Genomic DNA, 16070 nt, shown 5'->3' with positions numbered 1-16070 from the left:
ATTTATTTTGTCATTTTGTTCTTGTATTTTCTTCCAAAATTCTTCTAGGGTTTTGTCTGTGTTTTTCTTGGTCTGTCTCTCAATTCTTTGAAGATACCTAAATATGATTCTTTTGAATTCCTTATCAGGGAGTTCTAATGCTGCATCTTCCTCAGGGATGTATTTTGGGTCTATATCCTGGTCCCTTATTTCTCCTACTTTATCTTGCTTCTTTGTGTGGCCTTTGATGCTCTGTTGTCTCTGAGGCATTGTGACGTTTTTGTGTTTATATTTAATTGGTGATTATATGTTAGAGTGACTTACTCACAATTTTCACTTTCTTTGTTTTGTTTGTGTGTTATCTATACAGGCAGGATACTGTACTCTGCTCCTCTATTCACTAGCTGATAGCAGTTATACACTAACCACCTGTCTCCTTTCCTTTGTCAGCCTCTCATATGTCCTTGCCGACCCTGGAAAACAGAGCCTGTTCTTAGGTCCCTGGAATCTGAATGAGAATGATATCACTTTAAATATCCAAAATGGCCACTGTTTGTAAAGATTCAAAATGGCTGTGCCCTCGGTCACTTCAAACATCCAAAATGGCCGCCACTTGTAAACATTCAAAATGGCTGTGCCTTCGGTCACTTTAAATATCCAAAATGGCTGCCACATGTAAACAATCAAAATGGCTGTGCCCTCTGGGCAGCAGAAAGTCTACAGCTCAGGTTGTCTCCCTCCTTGCTGTTTCCTTTCCAGTCATAGGCCACCAGAACAGTTGTCCCTGCAGCCCTTGGTGACCAGGACTGATCTTTAGGTCAATTCTCAGGTCCCCACACTGCTTGGAAATATTCAGGCTGTTGGTCTCGTCAGAGTAGCTGACAGTCCAAAGCTCTGACCGCCTCTGTATTCAGTGTTTTCATTCAGGTTTTTCCACCAGTTGGTGCCTAATCCACTTCTGTATAGTTCCTTTCAAAGCTCACGGTTCCAGGATTATCTTCTGTATCTCTGTCAATTGGGTTTTCTCTTCTTTGTTGAAGAGGGTCTGTGTCACTTGTCTGCCTATTCCTCCATCTTACTGGAAGTCCTGCTTGCAAGCTTTTAAGATCCCAGTCACTACTTACTAAAGTAGGAGGTGAAACAATGTTTTGTGTAGTATGTTATGCCAATTGATCTTGATGTCCCCTGTGACTATGGTCCCAAGCTAAAAGGACTCTATTCTAAAAGTGTCTTTCTATTACATCTTCTCACTTGTTATTCATGATGTACAGTTTATTTATCTCTATCTTCTGTCAAACTACTTTACTGAATTCTTTTATTAATTTTAAAAGTCTTTCAGTTGATTCTCTTGTATATATTAGGTCACAGTCATATTAACTACAAATGATGATGAATTGCTTTCCTTTCTAAAATGCATATCTTTCTGTTTAGTGTCTTACTGCATTGGCCAGAACTATGCCACTCCTCAGAAGGAAGGTTGGGCAATCCTACTTCTGTAGTGATACTGCCTTGGAAACCCAAGGAGGGGTCGCTATGAGTCGGGGCCGACTTGACGGCAAACAACAACAACAGCAACATCCCATTTCAGATGCAAGATTCTAGATGTAAAGTGATTTGCTCAGCATGTCAAACAGAGCTAGCCAGTGGTAGAGCCAGACCTAAAACCTCAATCTTGCTTGTTACTTCAGTTCTGTTTTAGAAATGTTCACAAAAGCAGGGTCATCCATCCAAATATCACCCAACTGTCCCTGTATCTTATTCAGTTGCTTTTTCCCAAAAAAAGATTCATATGTACAATTCTCTCTTAAGCATGATCATGCACACACATACATATACATACATAGAGTATAAATGATGGTGATAAATAATATGGAGAAAAATTAAGCAGAGAAGCAAAATAGTGTAGGTTGTGGCATGGGGTTGCTATTTTAAATACAGTGGTCAAGTCATCTGTGATGAAGGAGCAAGCAAAGTATATATTTGAGGAAAGAGTATTCCAGGCAAAGGGAATATTAAGTTTATAGGCCTTGCTATGGGAGCATACTTAAGATTATTCAAGGAATGTAAAGAAGTCAGAGTAACTGGAGCAAAATTAGAAAAGATGAAGTCAGAGAGGTTATATCATAAGAGAGGACCTTGTAGACATTGTAAAAAGTTTTCCTTTTACTCTGAGTATGGTGAGAACCATAGGAGAACTTTAAGCAGAGGAGTGGCATGACATGAATCATGTTTTTTAAAAGGTCATTCTGCCCCCCCCCCCCATTGCAAGAATATGCTACTGGGGGCAAGGTTGGAAGCAGAGAGCTCAGTTGAGAGATAATTGCAATAATCTAATTAAGGAATTATAGGGATTTGGCCCGGGTTGTAATTGTGGAGATGATGGAAAATGGTCAGATTATGGATATGTATTGAATCTGAAACCACATGAATTGCTTATAGATTGGATGCATGGTATTATGAAAGAGCTAGAACTTGTGATTGAGAGGAAATACTTGAGGGCAATAGCCATGTCTCTATTATTTTGATTTTAAATTTACTCAAACCCCAGTACATGCTCAACAAAAGATAGTCATACTCTTTCTTAAATATTGGAGAAGAGATGTCAAGCTTTACCCTTCAGGAGATGGCTATCTGGTTTCAGTTGCTTTCATCTGAAAGTAAATTAAACTTGCTTGAATACTTCAGTTCAATTGTTATGATTCCTTCACACAACATATGTTTCTTCCTCTAAAGTTCTATACAAATCCAATTTTATTAAACTGATCAATTTAAATTCATCACCTGTGCAATCACAGGTGAAAGGTCCAACTAACTACTGGTTCAGTTTAGACAACCAAATTTAGACAACTGATAGATTGGGCAATCTACTTCCGTAGTGATACCTCCTCGGAAACCCAAGGAAGAGTCGCTATAGTTGTATCCAACTGGATGGCAGTGAGTTTGTGTGTGTGTGTGTGTTTTGATAATAATAGGAGCTCTGGTGGTGTAGTGCCTAAGGCATTTGATTGCTAACCAAGAATGCTGGCAGTTCCAACCCACCAGCCCCTCCATGGAAGGAAGATGGGACAATCTACTTCTATAAAGAATTACCTCCTCAGAAACCCAGGGGGGTCTCTATGGGTCAGAATCAACTTGGTGGCAGTGGCTTTGGTTTTTGGTTTTTTGGTGATAATAATGCATGCAGCAATCATGATGGCTAAAAACAATTTTTACAGAGCACCTTATAGAGAGTACTTTTTAGATACATCACATATAGTCTTCACATTGTCCTATAAGCTCTCCTCCTCTTGAAATCCTTAGATGCAGCAGTTCATCTTGCTGCTATTGCCTCATCGGATTGTGGTAAACAGGTAGTATCTGTCTCCCCATCTTGGTTCTGAGCTCCTGATACCCAGGAGCCATGCTACACTCAAACTTGCACCTGCTATACTGCGTTCACTCAATAAATGCCTGATTAATAAATATATGAAACACAGGCAGAGGGGACAATGATCACACAGATAATCAGAAAATGAACAAAGACACACAGCTACACACTCTGATATAAACTCCAAAACACATTAACCTGCCCTCTGCAAACACACTAATTAATTCCTTGCCTTCCCTGAGGGCTATTTTGACTAGGCAAATAGTGAATAAAAAGGGGAATTCCCAGAGTCCTGGAATAAAAGTTGGCTAACTAATATATATCATTGCGAATTTCAGCTCAGTAGTTCTAAGTGACCTTTAATGTGGGGGATGTAATTACAAAGCTAGATTCCATTGGGGATTACACAGCTCACACTTCTTTCTTAGCCCATCTTGTACGAGAATGCCAATGGTTTGTTATAGCATTTTTTTAATTAAAATTTATGCACAGTTGAATGATAAAGCATAGACTTTGAAGGGAGAGAGATCATCCAAGATTACTCAGTTCATTTCATTCATTTCTTTAACAGTTTTATTGAAGTATAATTTACTATTTTAAATATATAATTCAATGATATTCAGTAAATGTATCCAGTTGTGCAGCCATCACCACAATCCCATTTTAGAACATTTCCATCACACCATAATGATCCCTTAGCCCTTGTATCCCTGTTCCCACCTTCAGTCCCAAGCAATCACTAATCTGATTTCTGTCTCCATAAATTTGCCTTTTTTCAATATTTCATATGAATAGAACCATGTAATATGGATTCTTTTGCATCTGACTTCTCTCATTTAGTGTAATAGTTTTGAGCTTCAGCCATGTTGTAGTTTATTTTATTGCTGAATAATTTTCCATTGTTTGATATTGTTTATCCATTCATCAGTTGGTGGACATTTAGATTGTGTCCATGTTTTGGCTATTATATACTGCTATAAATATTTGTATACAAGTCTTCATTTCTTTTGAGTAGATACTTAAGAGCAGAATGGCTCGGTGAATGGTAAGCTTAAGACAACCTTTTTAAGAAACTGCCAGATTGTTTTCTAAGTGGCTGCACCATTTTATCTTCCCACCAGCAATATGTGATGGATCTAGTTTTCCCACATCTTCATCAACTTTTATTATTGTCTTTTTGATTATAGTCATTCTAGTGGGTGTGCAGTGGTTTCTCATAGTGGTTTCAATTTACATTTCTCTAATGACCAATGACAGAGTCATGATGGTGCAAACATTAAGTGCTTAGCTGCTAACCTAAAGAATGGTGATTCAAGCCCCCCTGCTGCTCTGCTGGAGAAAGACCTGGTGATCTGCTTTTGTAAACATTATAGCCAAGATATATAAAGGTTATAGCAACAACAACAACAAAAAGCAATAACCCTAAGCAGCCAGTTGTACTTTGTCACGTGAGATTGTTAGGAGTCAAAATCCACTCAACAGCACCTAATAACAACGATGACTAAGAATTCTAGGCATCTTTTCATTAGATTATTAGCCATTTATCTATCATCTCTGGTAAAATGTCTAGTCAAATCATTTGCCAATTTTTCATTTTGGTTGTCTTATTATTATTATTCAGTTGTAAGTGTTCATTATGTATTTTGGATATAAGTAATCATATATAAGATTTGTAAATATTTTCTCAGTCTGGTGGTGTAGTGCTTAAGGCATTTGACTGCTGACCAGAAGGCTGGTGGTTCAAACTCACCGGCCACTCCTTGGAAGGAAGGTTGAGTAATCTACTTCCGTAGTGATACCGCCTTGGAAACCCAAGGAGGGGTCCTATGAGTCAGATCTGATTCGACGACAGTGTTTGGTTTGGTTTTATGACTTATCTTTTCATTTACTTGATGGTACCTTTTGAAGCCCATTTTTTTCAAAAAAAATTACTGATATCCAAGTCATACTTTAAAAAAATGAATGGATCATGATTTTGGTGTTTTATCTACATACTCTGTTCCTAATCTAAGGTCATAAAGATTTTCTCCTATGTTTTCTTCTAAAGGTTTTATAGTTTTAGCTCTTATATTTGTGACTATGATCCATGTTCTATTAATTCTTGTATGGTTCTATTAAATCATGTATGGTTTAAGGACAGGGTTTACCTTTATCTTTTTTGCATGTGTATATTCAATCGGCAATCTGCTTCTGTAGAGCTACTGCCGCGGAAACCCAAGGAGGGGTCGCTTATGAGTTGGATTTGACTCGACAGCAGTGAGTTTGGTTTTTGGTTTTTTTATTCAATCAACCCAGTGCCATTAAAAAAAATAATAATAATACTATCCTTTTCCCAGTGTTACATTGTCACTTTTGTAAAAAATTAATTGGTCATAAAAATGATGGTTTATTTCTGGACTTTCAATTGTCTTTCATCTGTATTTCTTTCTTTATGCCAGCATTATTCTGTATTGTTCAGTATAGCTCCACTTTCCCCTTCTTTATACTGTTTTTGGGAGATATATATACATATGTATGCCTTAAACTTTTCCCCAAAAAAACAGTATTATACTTTATATTTCATACAACTGTCTTTTAAATAAATTAAGAGAAAAAATATATCCCTATGAATTTAGCTTTCCTGGGCCACTTTCTCAAAGAATATGGCCCCAAAATACTCGTTTCTGAAGTTGGGCAATCTTCACTTGTGAACTAAGATATGCCTTCCATCTATTGTCTGACACTTCCATTCTAAGACACCTGCCCTGAGCATACAAAAGGGCCACAGGAAATGTTCGTGGTGGGTGGCTGGCTCACGTAGGTCTCTGGTTCCCCTCCATGGTGTCTAGTCAGAGAAGCCTGAGCCACACTCTAAACCATTAGCTGGGGACACGTCGTGCTCAGAAATCAGAGAGAGAGCAGAGCAGTCAAGCAGCCCAAAGCCATTCAGAGCAGTTCTTAAAGGTTATGGTCTGAAAAGGTCTGAGGATGACTGTTTTCTGCAGGTTGGGAGGCATGGGACCTGGGACCAGAATGAGGTGATCTGACCACAGATGATAGGAGACACTGAAACCAAAAGGTAGATAAAAACTGGAAGTTCCAGCAAGTTTGGGTCTGTGACATTAGGTGTTGGGGAGCCTTAGACACTGTAGCAAAGATGATGAGTAGTGGACATTAAAGGTGAGCTGCAGAGTGAAGGAGGAGGTGACTGAAAGCACAAACTCCCCTTGGCCTTGCAGCAGCCACCTTACAGGGAACTAGTTGAGGTTGGCACATAGCATAGCTTTTAAAGTCCTTCAAGAGCAGGACTTCAGAATAAGTTACACAAAGTAAATGGTCATAAATGTGCATCTTCTTCTTAGAAGAAATAAAGATCATGGCACAGGAGGGGGAGAGGTGAGAGTAAATGCTGTATGTTGTGAGGTGAGCATTTTAAGTTATTCTTCTCTCCTGCAGAATTTTTTACTGAAAAAATGTCCCTTCTCTTTACAAATGAACCAAGTAGTTTATTGCAACCACTTCTTCTGAGCTAGAGATATGACTTTTGTGGAGTTATTCTCATTGAGGTATGATTTGATCATTACCAGCAAGCTGAAAAAAGCATGCTCTTAGATAAATGTGTTTTCAAGAGGATGATGCAAATGAAGTTACCATAAGAAATGAAAATAATACCCCGCTCCTGTCTTCCTCTACTCCAAAGTATATATGTCAGAGAAAGGAAAGTTACACAGCTCACAAATGCTGTTTCTTCTCCCTTCCTCCTCCATCAGTGTTCTCTGGTCTTTGAAAGAGGCTGGATCCACTGACAAACAGATTTATGTGACAAAATGGTTTATGTCTTCCTGGCTGCAACTGCAGATTTGCCTCTGAATGGACAAGCTGCCATCGCAGTGGGCCTGAGAGAGTGGCTGGGTATATTTTGGCACGTTAATCCTAATTGTATGTGAACCATATGTTGACTGCAAAGTGTAACCCAAAAATATCTTTTGTTATTCTTTATGATTCCAGATGAAGCTGGGTAGGACGGAGCTAAGCAGTTTAGGCCACCAAGTAAAATATGCTCAGAAGGCCCTTCTCACATTTTCTTGACTTATGGTAAAAGAAGGAAGGTAGAAAAGGAGAAAGGATATTAAACTGTAAATAAGAAGTCTGGGTTCTGCTTTTGCTGGAGTTTGACACTGTTGTTGTTGTTGTTGTGTGTCGTGAGTCGGACCTGACTCATAGCGACCCCTCCTTGGGTTTCTGAGGCAGTATCACTACGGAAGTAGATTGCTCCATCTTCCTTCTGAGGAGTGTCTGGTGGGTTTGAACCACCAGCCTTCTGATTAGCAGTCAAATGCCTTAGCCACTATGCTACCAGAGCTCCCAGTTTGACACTATGGGTCCCTTAATCTTTTTTTAGTCCTCAGTATTCTCATCAGTAATCTGTCTGTTGAGTTTACTTGAATTTCTGATGAATCTTCAGTAATCATATTGGTAGAGAGGACAAGGCAACCTGGTTACAAGCTGACTTTTAGATTCTATATCACCTCTTATGGGCTTTCACAGCATTCAGTAGTTCAGGGCCCAATGAGGACCTATCAACTACGCTGTCCACAACTGTGAAACCTCATGCCAACATGGGCATTACCTGAGATCAGCCCTTTGACTCTTCTTGATCCATCTCATTTTAGGAGGTACAGGAGCAAAAGAAAGTGATTGTAGGAGTAGGATCCAGCCCTATTGCATTTTCTGAGGCTTTGGAATCTGTTTAGAGGGCAAGGATGACAGGGGGACTTCAGGGTAGGATAAGAAGGCTGGACTGAGAAACAAACACAAAGATCTTTTCATGTGGATAGGATCAACCCAAGTGATAGGGATAAAGTGGGTGCGAGGGAAAGTAAGGGCCCACAACTCTTTCCAACTCTGGCTGCTAGAGATGAAGATGTTAGTCTCTTCTGATCTGGGGCTGGATAGGTTTAGTGCCCCAAACCCCAGTACAGAAAACTCTTAGGTACTATTGCTATCCTTATAAGAAAACCCAAGAGAGTATCTGATTTATGCACTCACTCCTTTGTTCTTTATTGCCTTTCCTCCTTGCCCTCACAAACCAGTCTCATGAGTAATAGATTCTCAATAGTTTGAGCTACTAGTCATTAGCACTCTGGCCAGATCAAAGTTTTATTTGCGATAGTTGTTATATGTATAGCAGAACAGGTCCCGAAACTGTGTTATTAAATCTTCCCATTCTCACTCAGTGACCTGTAGGTTTGGGTCTTGGGTGTTTGTGCTGGTTTTCAGGGAGCACCGTGAGCTTAGTTGTCCTGATAAACAGTGATTATGCCATTAAGAGAGATCTCAGAGTTGAGGAGGGAATATGCATTGAAATAATAATTTTATGTAAACACTTATTGACTACAGCTGGCTTTATGGACATATCTAGGTAACACAGACACAGACACACACACACACGCATGCACACACAGAGAGTGAAATGTTAGATACATTCACTCATATGTCCAAACACTTGATTGTTCAAACATTTAGGTTGCCACATTCTCTGGATGCTGTACCCACTCATTCAGAAAGTACATATGTTCACTCAGTTGTCAGAGAAGCCCATGTGCTACAGAACCTCATTCAGACACTGTGCACCTTCAAATGTGGCATACACTCCCAGAGAGATTGCCCATATTCACTCACATGTCACTCACGTGCACTCAGGGCTGTCAAGTTCATATTCAGATGTGCACATTGGACAGCCAGCATACTCACTGAGCTATTGTTAGCTAACTCAGATATTGTACTTATTCAGGCATGACATATACTCACACCCCCATTCCTTTCTCACTTGCATGGCTGACCATCACCATACTCAATGAGATTCAGGGGTACTTGCTATACTGTGTCATATTTCCTTGGGACAGTCCCTCCATTGCCTTCTTTCTCTAATGAAATAGTCCTCCTGTGCCTCTAAGTTCACTGAAGTTGAGCTTCTTTATCATATGTCTTTAGACAGCCAGTCTAGTTGAAGTGTGATAGCCCTTCCCATGTGCTAGTCCACTCTGCCCTCTTTAAATGACTGATTTAGGGCTGTAGTTGCAACTACATCTTTAACCCACAAGTCTCTTGTGGGCACTTTAGGCAATGCTCTCACATGTCTTTTGTCTTGGTCATGAGTCTGAGATCTGTGCAGTGAAAGACTTCCAAAAGAAGACCATTTATTCAAAAGAAGTAGAAAATGTGGGCATTCAAAGAGATGGAAAAGTGTTATTCAAATGTATAGACTTTAGAATACGTTTTACAAAAGGAACCTAAACTTTGGCACATATTTGGTATTCAATAAAAGTTCAGTCATCTCTTTTCATATGCTAGCACCTTCATACATCCATCAAGGTTAAAGAGAACAGTATGAGGTCACTGGACAGGAGCTGAGGGGAATCATTGTTTATCTCGATTAGGAGTTCTGCATCCAATCAAGTTGGTTTCATGCTTGCTTTCAATTTTGATTCAATTAATTTTGATTCATTTCAACAAGAATTCACTTACTGGGTGTAAGTCATTCTGCCAGGCGGGGAGGGGTGGGGAGAGGGAAGGTGCAGAAATGACTAAGCCACCACTTCTACTTTCCAAAAGGAAAAAATAATGACAGTAGTCCACATTTATGGTACAGCAATCTCAAGCAGCTGACAATTAGTGAACTGTAGGGGAAATGAGAAAAGGAGCTCTGGTGGCATAGTGGATAAGGCACTTGGCTGCTAACTAGAAGGTCAACAATTCAAACCCACCAGCCACTCTGTGGAAAGATAGGGCAATTTACTTCCATAAAGATTTATAGCCTTGGAAACCCAATGGGGGTAGCTATGAGTCAGAATTGACTAATGACAATGAGTGTGGGTTTTTTCGTTTGTTTGTTTGTTTCTGGAGGGGAAATGAGAAGGGGAAAACTCATCCAAATTGGGAGTTTCATAGAGGAAGTAAAATATAAGTTTAGCATTTAGGGAAAGGCAGAGGTAGGCAGAATGGGTAGCACTGTAGGTAGAGGAAGCATGAACCAGAGATAGAATGGGATAAGAACTAAAGCACGTTAGTGCAATACCATTGGATCTGGAGCAACTAAAATATGGGGTGCATCATGAGAAGATCTTCTGAGAGGTAAATGGGACAAAGGACTTACAATGCCAGTTTAAGTGGATTAGAATACATCCTATGGACTATGGAGAGCACATGAAAATGTTTGAAAAGGAATAAGGATATATATATTTAGGAAGATAAATGGATTGATGATTAATGGGGTAAAATATATAAGAGACAAAGAGAACAGTTGAATTCAGAAAAGAGTGGGGAAGTTCCCAACCTAGGCATTATTCAGTAGAAGAGAAAAAAGGAAGAGTAGGTGCTGAGGTCAAGTCAGTAGGGCTTGTTAATTAAAGGTATAGAGTGAGAGCTAAGGAGTTGGGAAGTTGAGGATGATCTCTAGAGCCAGAATCTGGCTATTTAGATGGTGATATAGTTCACTAAGGAAAGAAATGGAGATGTAGATACAATTAGCTTTGTAGGGTTGGGGCTTGACTAAGATTTGGACATAGCCAGTGTGAACTGACTTTGAGACGTCTAGGGGGAGATGGAGTTCTTGAAATCAGTGGGTTTGTAAATCTGAAGCTCAGGAGGAATGTTTAGTTGTGGAAAGATGTGATGATGAGGTTTCCATATGGGAGAAGTTGTGTTGACATCATGGGAGTTAATGAGCTCGTCACCTTCATATAGTTGCTCATCGGCCTCTTCTCTTTCCCTTCCAGTGTTTATCAGCTAGTTGTCAAGGAAGAGCGACTTCAAAAATCACGGAGGGCAGCGGACATCATTGAGTGCTTCTCGGTACCCGTGAGCTACAGAAACGCCTCCAACCTGGATTCTCTACACTACTTTGCTGCTGAATTAAAGCCTGCCAACCTGCCTGTCACCCAGCCATTTACAGTAGGTGACAACAAGACATACAATGGCTACTGGAACCCTCCACTCTCCCCCCTCAAAAGCTACAGCATCTATTTCCAGGCACTCAGCAAAGCAAACGGAGTAAGTATGGCCACATGAAAGCCTTCCTCGCTCTGTTTTCATTTTCCCATTCTCAAATGAAATGGCAGTATGGCTTCAGAGCAGAGGTCAACAAACTAAGAGACATGGGTCAAATCCAATTCCATGTCTGTTTTTGTTAATAAACATTTCTTGGAACATAGTCACTCCTATTAATTTATATACTGTATATGGCTGCTTTCATGCTACAACAGCAGAGTTGAGTTGTTGCAACAGAAACCGTGTGGTCCACAAAGCCAAAACTATTAACTATCTGGCCCTTCATATAAAAAGTTTGGTGATCCCTGCTTTAGCAGATCTTGTGACCTGAATCTTAGTTTCCTTATCTGTAATGCCTACCAATTTGATGTCTATGCACTAAGCATGTTTTAGTTGATCAGTGAACACTGACTCCTTTATCATTACCATTAGTCATATTAGAAAATATTGATTCTCTTACAGACAGGGTAACTGTCTTGGTATCAAATATTTCTTTGACCAAGAAGTAGTGCCAGTTATACATCAAAATCCCAGAGTTGGAAAGAATATTAAAGGTCATCCAATCACTGCCTCTACATATGCACATATAACAATGCTTCAATCAGCATTGAAATATCACAACTAACTAATGTAAGTGCTTATTCTCAAATATCTCCAGTGGCAGGAAATCATTTCCAGGTCAACTTTGATGACTTTTGGTGACCTGTGACTTTAAGAAACTTTTTTTTTTTGGTTGTTGTACCGAGTTTAAAAATCTCTGTTCTTGTAACTTGCACCTATTGTTCTCAGTCTATACCCTTAGTATCTCATGGAACCCATGTGATCTTTAGTTACATAAACATCATTATCTTTTCTAACACTTCCTTCTATACACGCATACTCATCTAGTCTTTTCTGAAGACAACACTTCTTTAGTTCCTCTAATGACACAAATATCTATTCATCATCTTGGATGATCTTTTGTAGACATGTCTGTCTCATTCCACTAACATAAACACTGACATATGTTATGTGTATAGTGTGTATTAAGTACATGCCCTCCAAGAATTATAGAAATGTAAGGGATTCATGTCATGTTCCACAGTTTATCTGGAGAAGTGAGAAGCTTTCTGGAGAAGAGGTGAGTGAGACAAAAGGCAGGTTTGGTGAAGTATGTGAGAAACAGACTGTGCAGGTGCTGGATAGGTAGATGACCTAGGTAGTTCCATCTGTCAGTGACAGCCATTGCCTTGGTGAAACCTGGATGAAGAACTAATTTACATACAGAATGTCCACATGCCCATTTAAATTCCACATTGGTATTTTGATTCTGCATTTATTACTGGCTCAAGCAACACTCCTTACAGAGAGCATAAAACTACAAAGAGAAGCTGCCAGGCTGCCTTCCACCTGGGCATATGGTCTTCTCTCAGCACGAAACACTCTGATATATTGAGGAGGAAGACATAAAGATGGGCAGACGGGGGCCCATCTTGCTCTTGGTTCTCCTCATTCCATGTCAGACAGTTCATTCGTTTGGCACAACTCACTAAGAAGATGTGCCTTTCCCTACTCTTTGTAACACATCAAGTGATGCTGTTGGATTTCGTGTCTGTGATGGAGAAGAAGTAGCTGCACTCAAGTTTATCCTCCACCATATTCTCAATGAGATACTCATAAAACCTTGCAAAAGAGTAAATGTATAAACCGAAAACCTGGCAAACTGACCCAAAGGGGAATTTCCCCCACCTCAGGCATTTGACTGCTAACCAGAAGTCTGGTGGTTCAAAACCACCAGACATTCTTCTAGAGGAGGTTTGGCAATCTACTTCTGTAGAGATACCACCTTGGAAACCCAAGGAGGGGTCACTATGAGTTGGAAAAATGACTCAACAGCAGTGACTTTGGTTTTTTTTAGCACAGTTGATCCCTGAGTAGAACAGCAAGTGAGGGAGGAGGATGGTTGGAGGTTTTGCCCCCTAACATGACACTGTGGACCCCCTTCTCAAGACACAGGGCTTTGTCATTGAGAAGAGAAGTCATCCAACTCTGACACTGCTTCTTCTCAGAATCTGTTTCTGCTGATACTTTTTTTTTTTTTTTTAACTTTTGCGAATTGAGTGAAAGTTTACAGAGCAAATTGGTTTCCATTCATACACATTTTGTTTCACAACATTGATTGCAGTCCCCATAATGTAACACACTCTTCACACTTCCTCCCTGTGTTTATCATTTCCATCCTCCCTTCCTATTCCTTCCTGCCTTCTGAGCTTTATCTTTCAGCAAATGCTGCCCTTTTGATCTTGGATAGTTGATGGTTCTGTAGAGTATGTACACCTGTAGAGTGTTCACCTTGTAGGCCTGTCTATTGTTTGGATACAATTTGGGCTAACAGGGATGAGTTCAGTTCCAGGTTTAGGGAAACTTCCGAGTTCTACCAGTAACAGGTCAGTAAACCTGGTCTTCTTTTTGTGATTTTGAGTTTCATTCCAGATTTTTGTCCCACTCTAGCCAGGACCTTCTATTGTGATTATTTTCAAGGCAGTCAGCAGTGGTAGCCAGGCGCCATTCAGTTCTTCTGGTCTTAGGGTCAAGGAGACTGAGGTTCACATGGTCTATTAGTTCTTTGGACTAATTTTTTCCATGTGTCTTTGATTTTCTTCATCTTTTTTTGCTATGGATGGGAGAGACCAGTAGTTGCACCTTAGAAAGCCACTCAATAGCTTTAAGCTCACTCACTTCTCAGCACAGTAGAAAGTAGAGCTGTCTTTGTGAACTATGTTATGCAATTGATTTAACTGTCTCTAAAGACTGTAGTCCTAAACCCCCACACCCACTGACGAATGACCTCAAGGTGTTTGGTTATCGCTAAGAAGTTTTCATAATTTTGTCCCCTGATAGCTCTACTATGTACATGGATATATTTACAGCACATACAAATGCATATGTAGAAATACCCTTTGCCAAACTTATACATGGTTGTGGATGTAGTCCTGTCCACCTACCCATATCTGTTCAGCTTGCCTGTCTGCCTGTGTATCCACTTGTGAATTGTTATTGTTGACATTGCAGGATTGTGTAAGTAATAATATGTACCTTTGCTGCCTGTAAATATTGTGCAACTTCCGTGTCTTCCTTTGCCTTAGTGACATTGTGCTGATCAACCCCATATTATATATTACCTAGTTCCTTCACCCAAATTATTACATGCATATTATCTAGTTAAGGAGCTCTGGTGGCATAGTGCCTAAGGCATTTGACTGCTAAACAGAAAGATGGCAGTTCAAACTCACCAGCTGCTCTGCAGAAGGAAAATGGGGCAATCTACTTCTCTAAAGATTTACCACCTCAGAAACCCAGTGGAGGTCTCTGAGTCGGAATTGACTCGATGGCAGTGGGTTTGGATTGGTTTGGTTTATTATCTAGTTGGTAATTTTCCCTTTTCTCCTCTTCCATCCCAAAATCAAAACCAAACCCACTGCCATCGAGTCAATTCTGACTCATAGTGACCCCCAATGGGTCTCTGAGGTGGTAAATCTTTATGGAAGTAGATTGCCCAATCTTCCTTCCATGAAACGGCTGGTGAGTCTGAACCACCAACCTTCTGGTTAGCAGTCAGATGCCTTAGGCACTGTGCTACCAGAGTTCCTTCTCTCATCCTTAGTAAACATCAACAAATGTTTCTTTCTCTGTGAAAACCTTCCTTTGACTTTTTGTAATAGACTCATACAGTATTTTTTTTTCTTTTGTGATTGAATTATTTCACTCAGCAAAATGTCCTCCAGGTTCATACACATTATGATGTGTTTCATAGATTGTTCATTATTCTTTAATGTTGCATAGTATTCTATTGTGTGTATGTACCGTAGTTCCTTTATCCGTTCATCCACTAATGGCCGCTTGGGTTGTTTCCATTTCTTTGGTGTTGTGAATAATGCTGCAGTGAAAGTGGGAGTGCATATATCTATTCTTGTTGTGACTCTTATTTCCTAGTAGTAGGATTTCTAGGTCAAATGGTACTTCTATTTTGAACTTTTTAAGGAAGTGCTATACCATTTTTCAAAGTGCTTGTATCATTTTACAATCCCACCATCAGTGTATTAGAGCTTCAATCACTCCACCTCCTTGCCAGCATTTGTTGTTTTCTGTCTTGTTGAACTTTGCTATTATTATTGCTGGAGTGAGATAATATCTCATTGTTATTTTAATTTGCAACTCTCTGATGGCTAATGAAGGAGCTTTCATGGTTAAAGCATTCAGCTGCTAACCAAAAGGTCAGCAGTTCAAGCCCACCATCTGCTATGGGAGTAAGATGAGGCAGTCTGTTTCCAGAAAGATTTAAAGCCTTGGAAACCTTATGGGGCAATTCTACTCTGTCCTAGAGTGTCTCTATAAGTCAGAATTGACTCAATCACAGTGGGTCTTTTTTGTTTGTTTGCTTGTTTGTAATGGTTAATGATGATGAGCATTTATTCCTGTGTTTTTTGGCTGCCTGAATGTTTTCTTTGATGACATGTCTGTTCATGTCCTCTGCCAATTTTTTAACTTGGTTGTCTTTTTGTTGTTGAAGTTTTTAAGTTTTCTATAAATTTTAGAGATTATTCCTTTGTCAGATATGTCATTGCTAAACATATTTTCCCAAATGTAGATTCTCTTTGTACTCCTTTGGAGAAGTCTTCTCCCCCCACCTCCTTTTTTTTCTTGTGATTTGGGTGAA

The 16070-nt window shown here is 39.7% G+C and overlaps 1 protein-coding gene across 1 annotated transcript in view; it reads left to right on the top strand.

Annotated features, from left to right (window-relative positions):
• PTPRT (protein tyrosine phosphatase receptor type T) overlaps positions 1–16070 on the top strand; it is a 557720-nt gene that overhangs the window by 206468 nt on the left and 335182 nt on the right. The window contains exon 6 of the mRNA XM_042783611.1: positions 11104–11377. Coding sequence (XP_042639545.1) covers positions 11104–11377 — 274 coding nt within the window. The remainder of the gene's footprint in view (positions 1–11103; positions 11378–16070) is intronic.

Source organism: Orycteropus afer, unplaced genomic scaffold (genome assembly GCF_000298275.1).
Source record: "Orycteropus afer afer isolate SDZICR_OR568_19922 unplaced genomic scaffold, OryAfe1.0 scaffold00020, whole genome shotgun sequence".
Classification (NCBI taxonomy): domain Eukaryota; kingdom Metazoa; phylum Chordata; class Mammalia; order Tubulidentata; family Orycteropodidae; genus Orycteropus; species Orycteropus afer.
The sequence above is the reverse complement of the archived record's forward strand: the minus strand, read 5'-3'. Positions and strand labels throughout refer to the sequence as shown.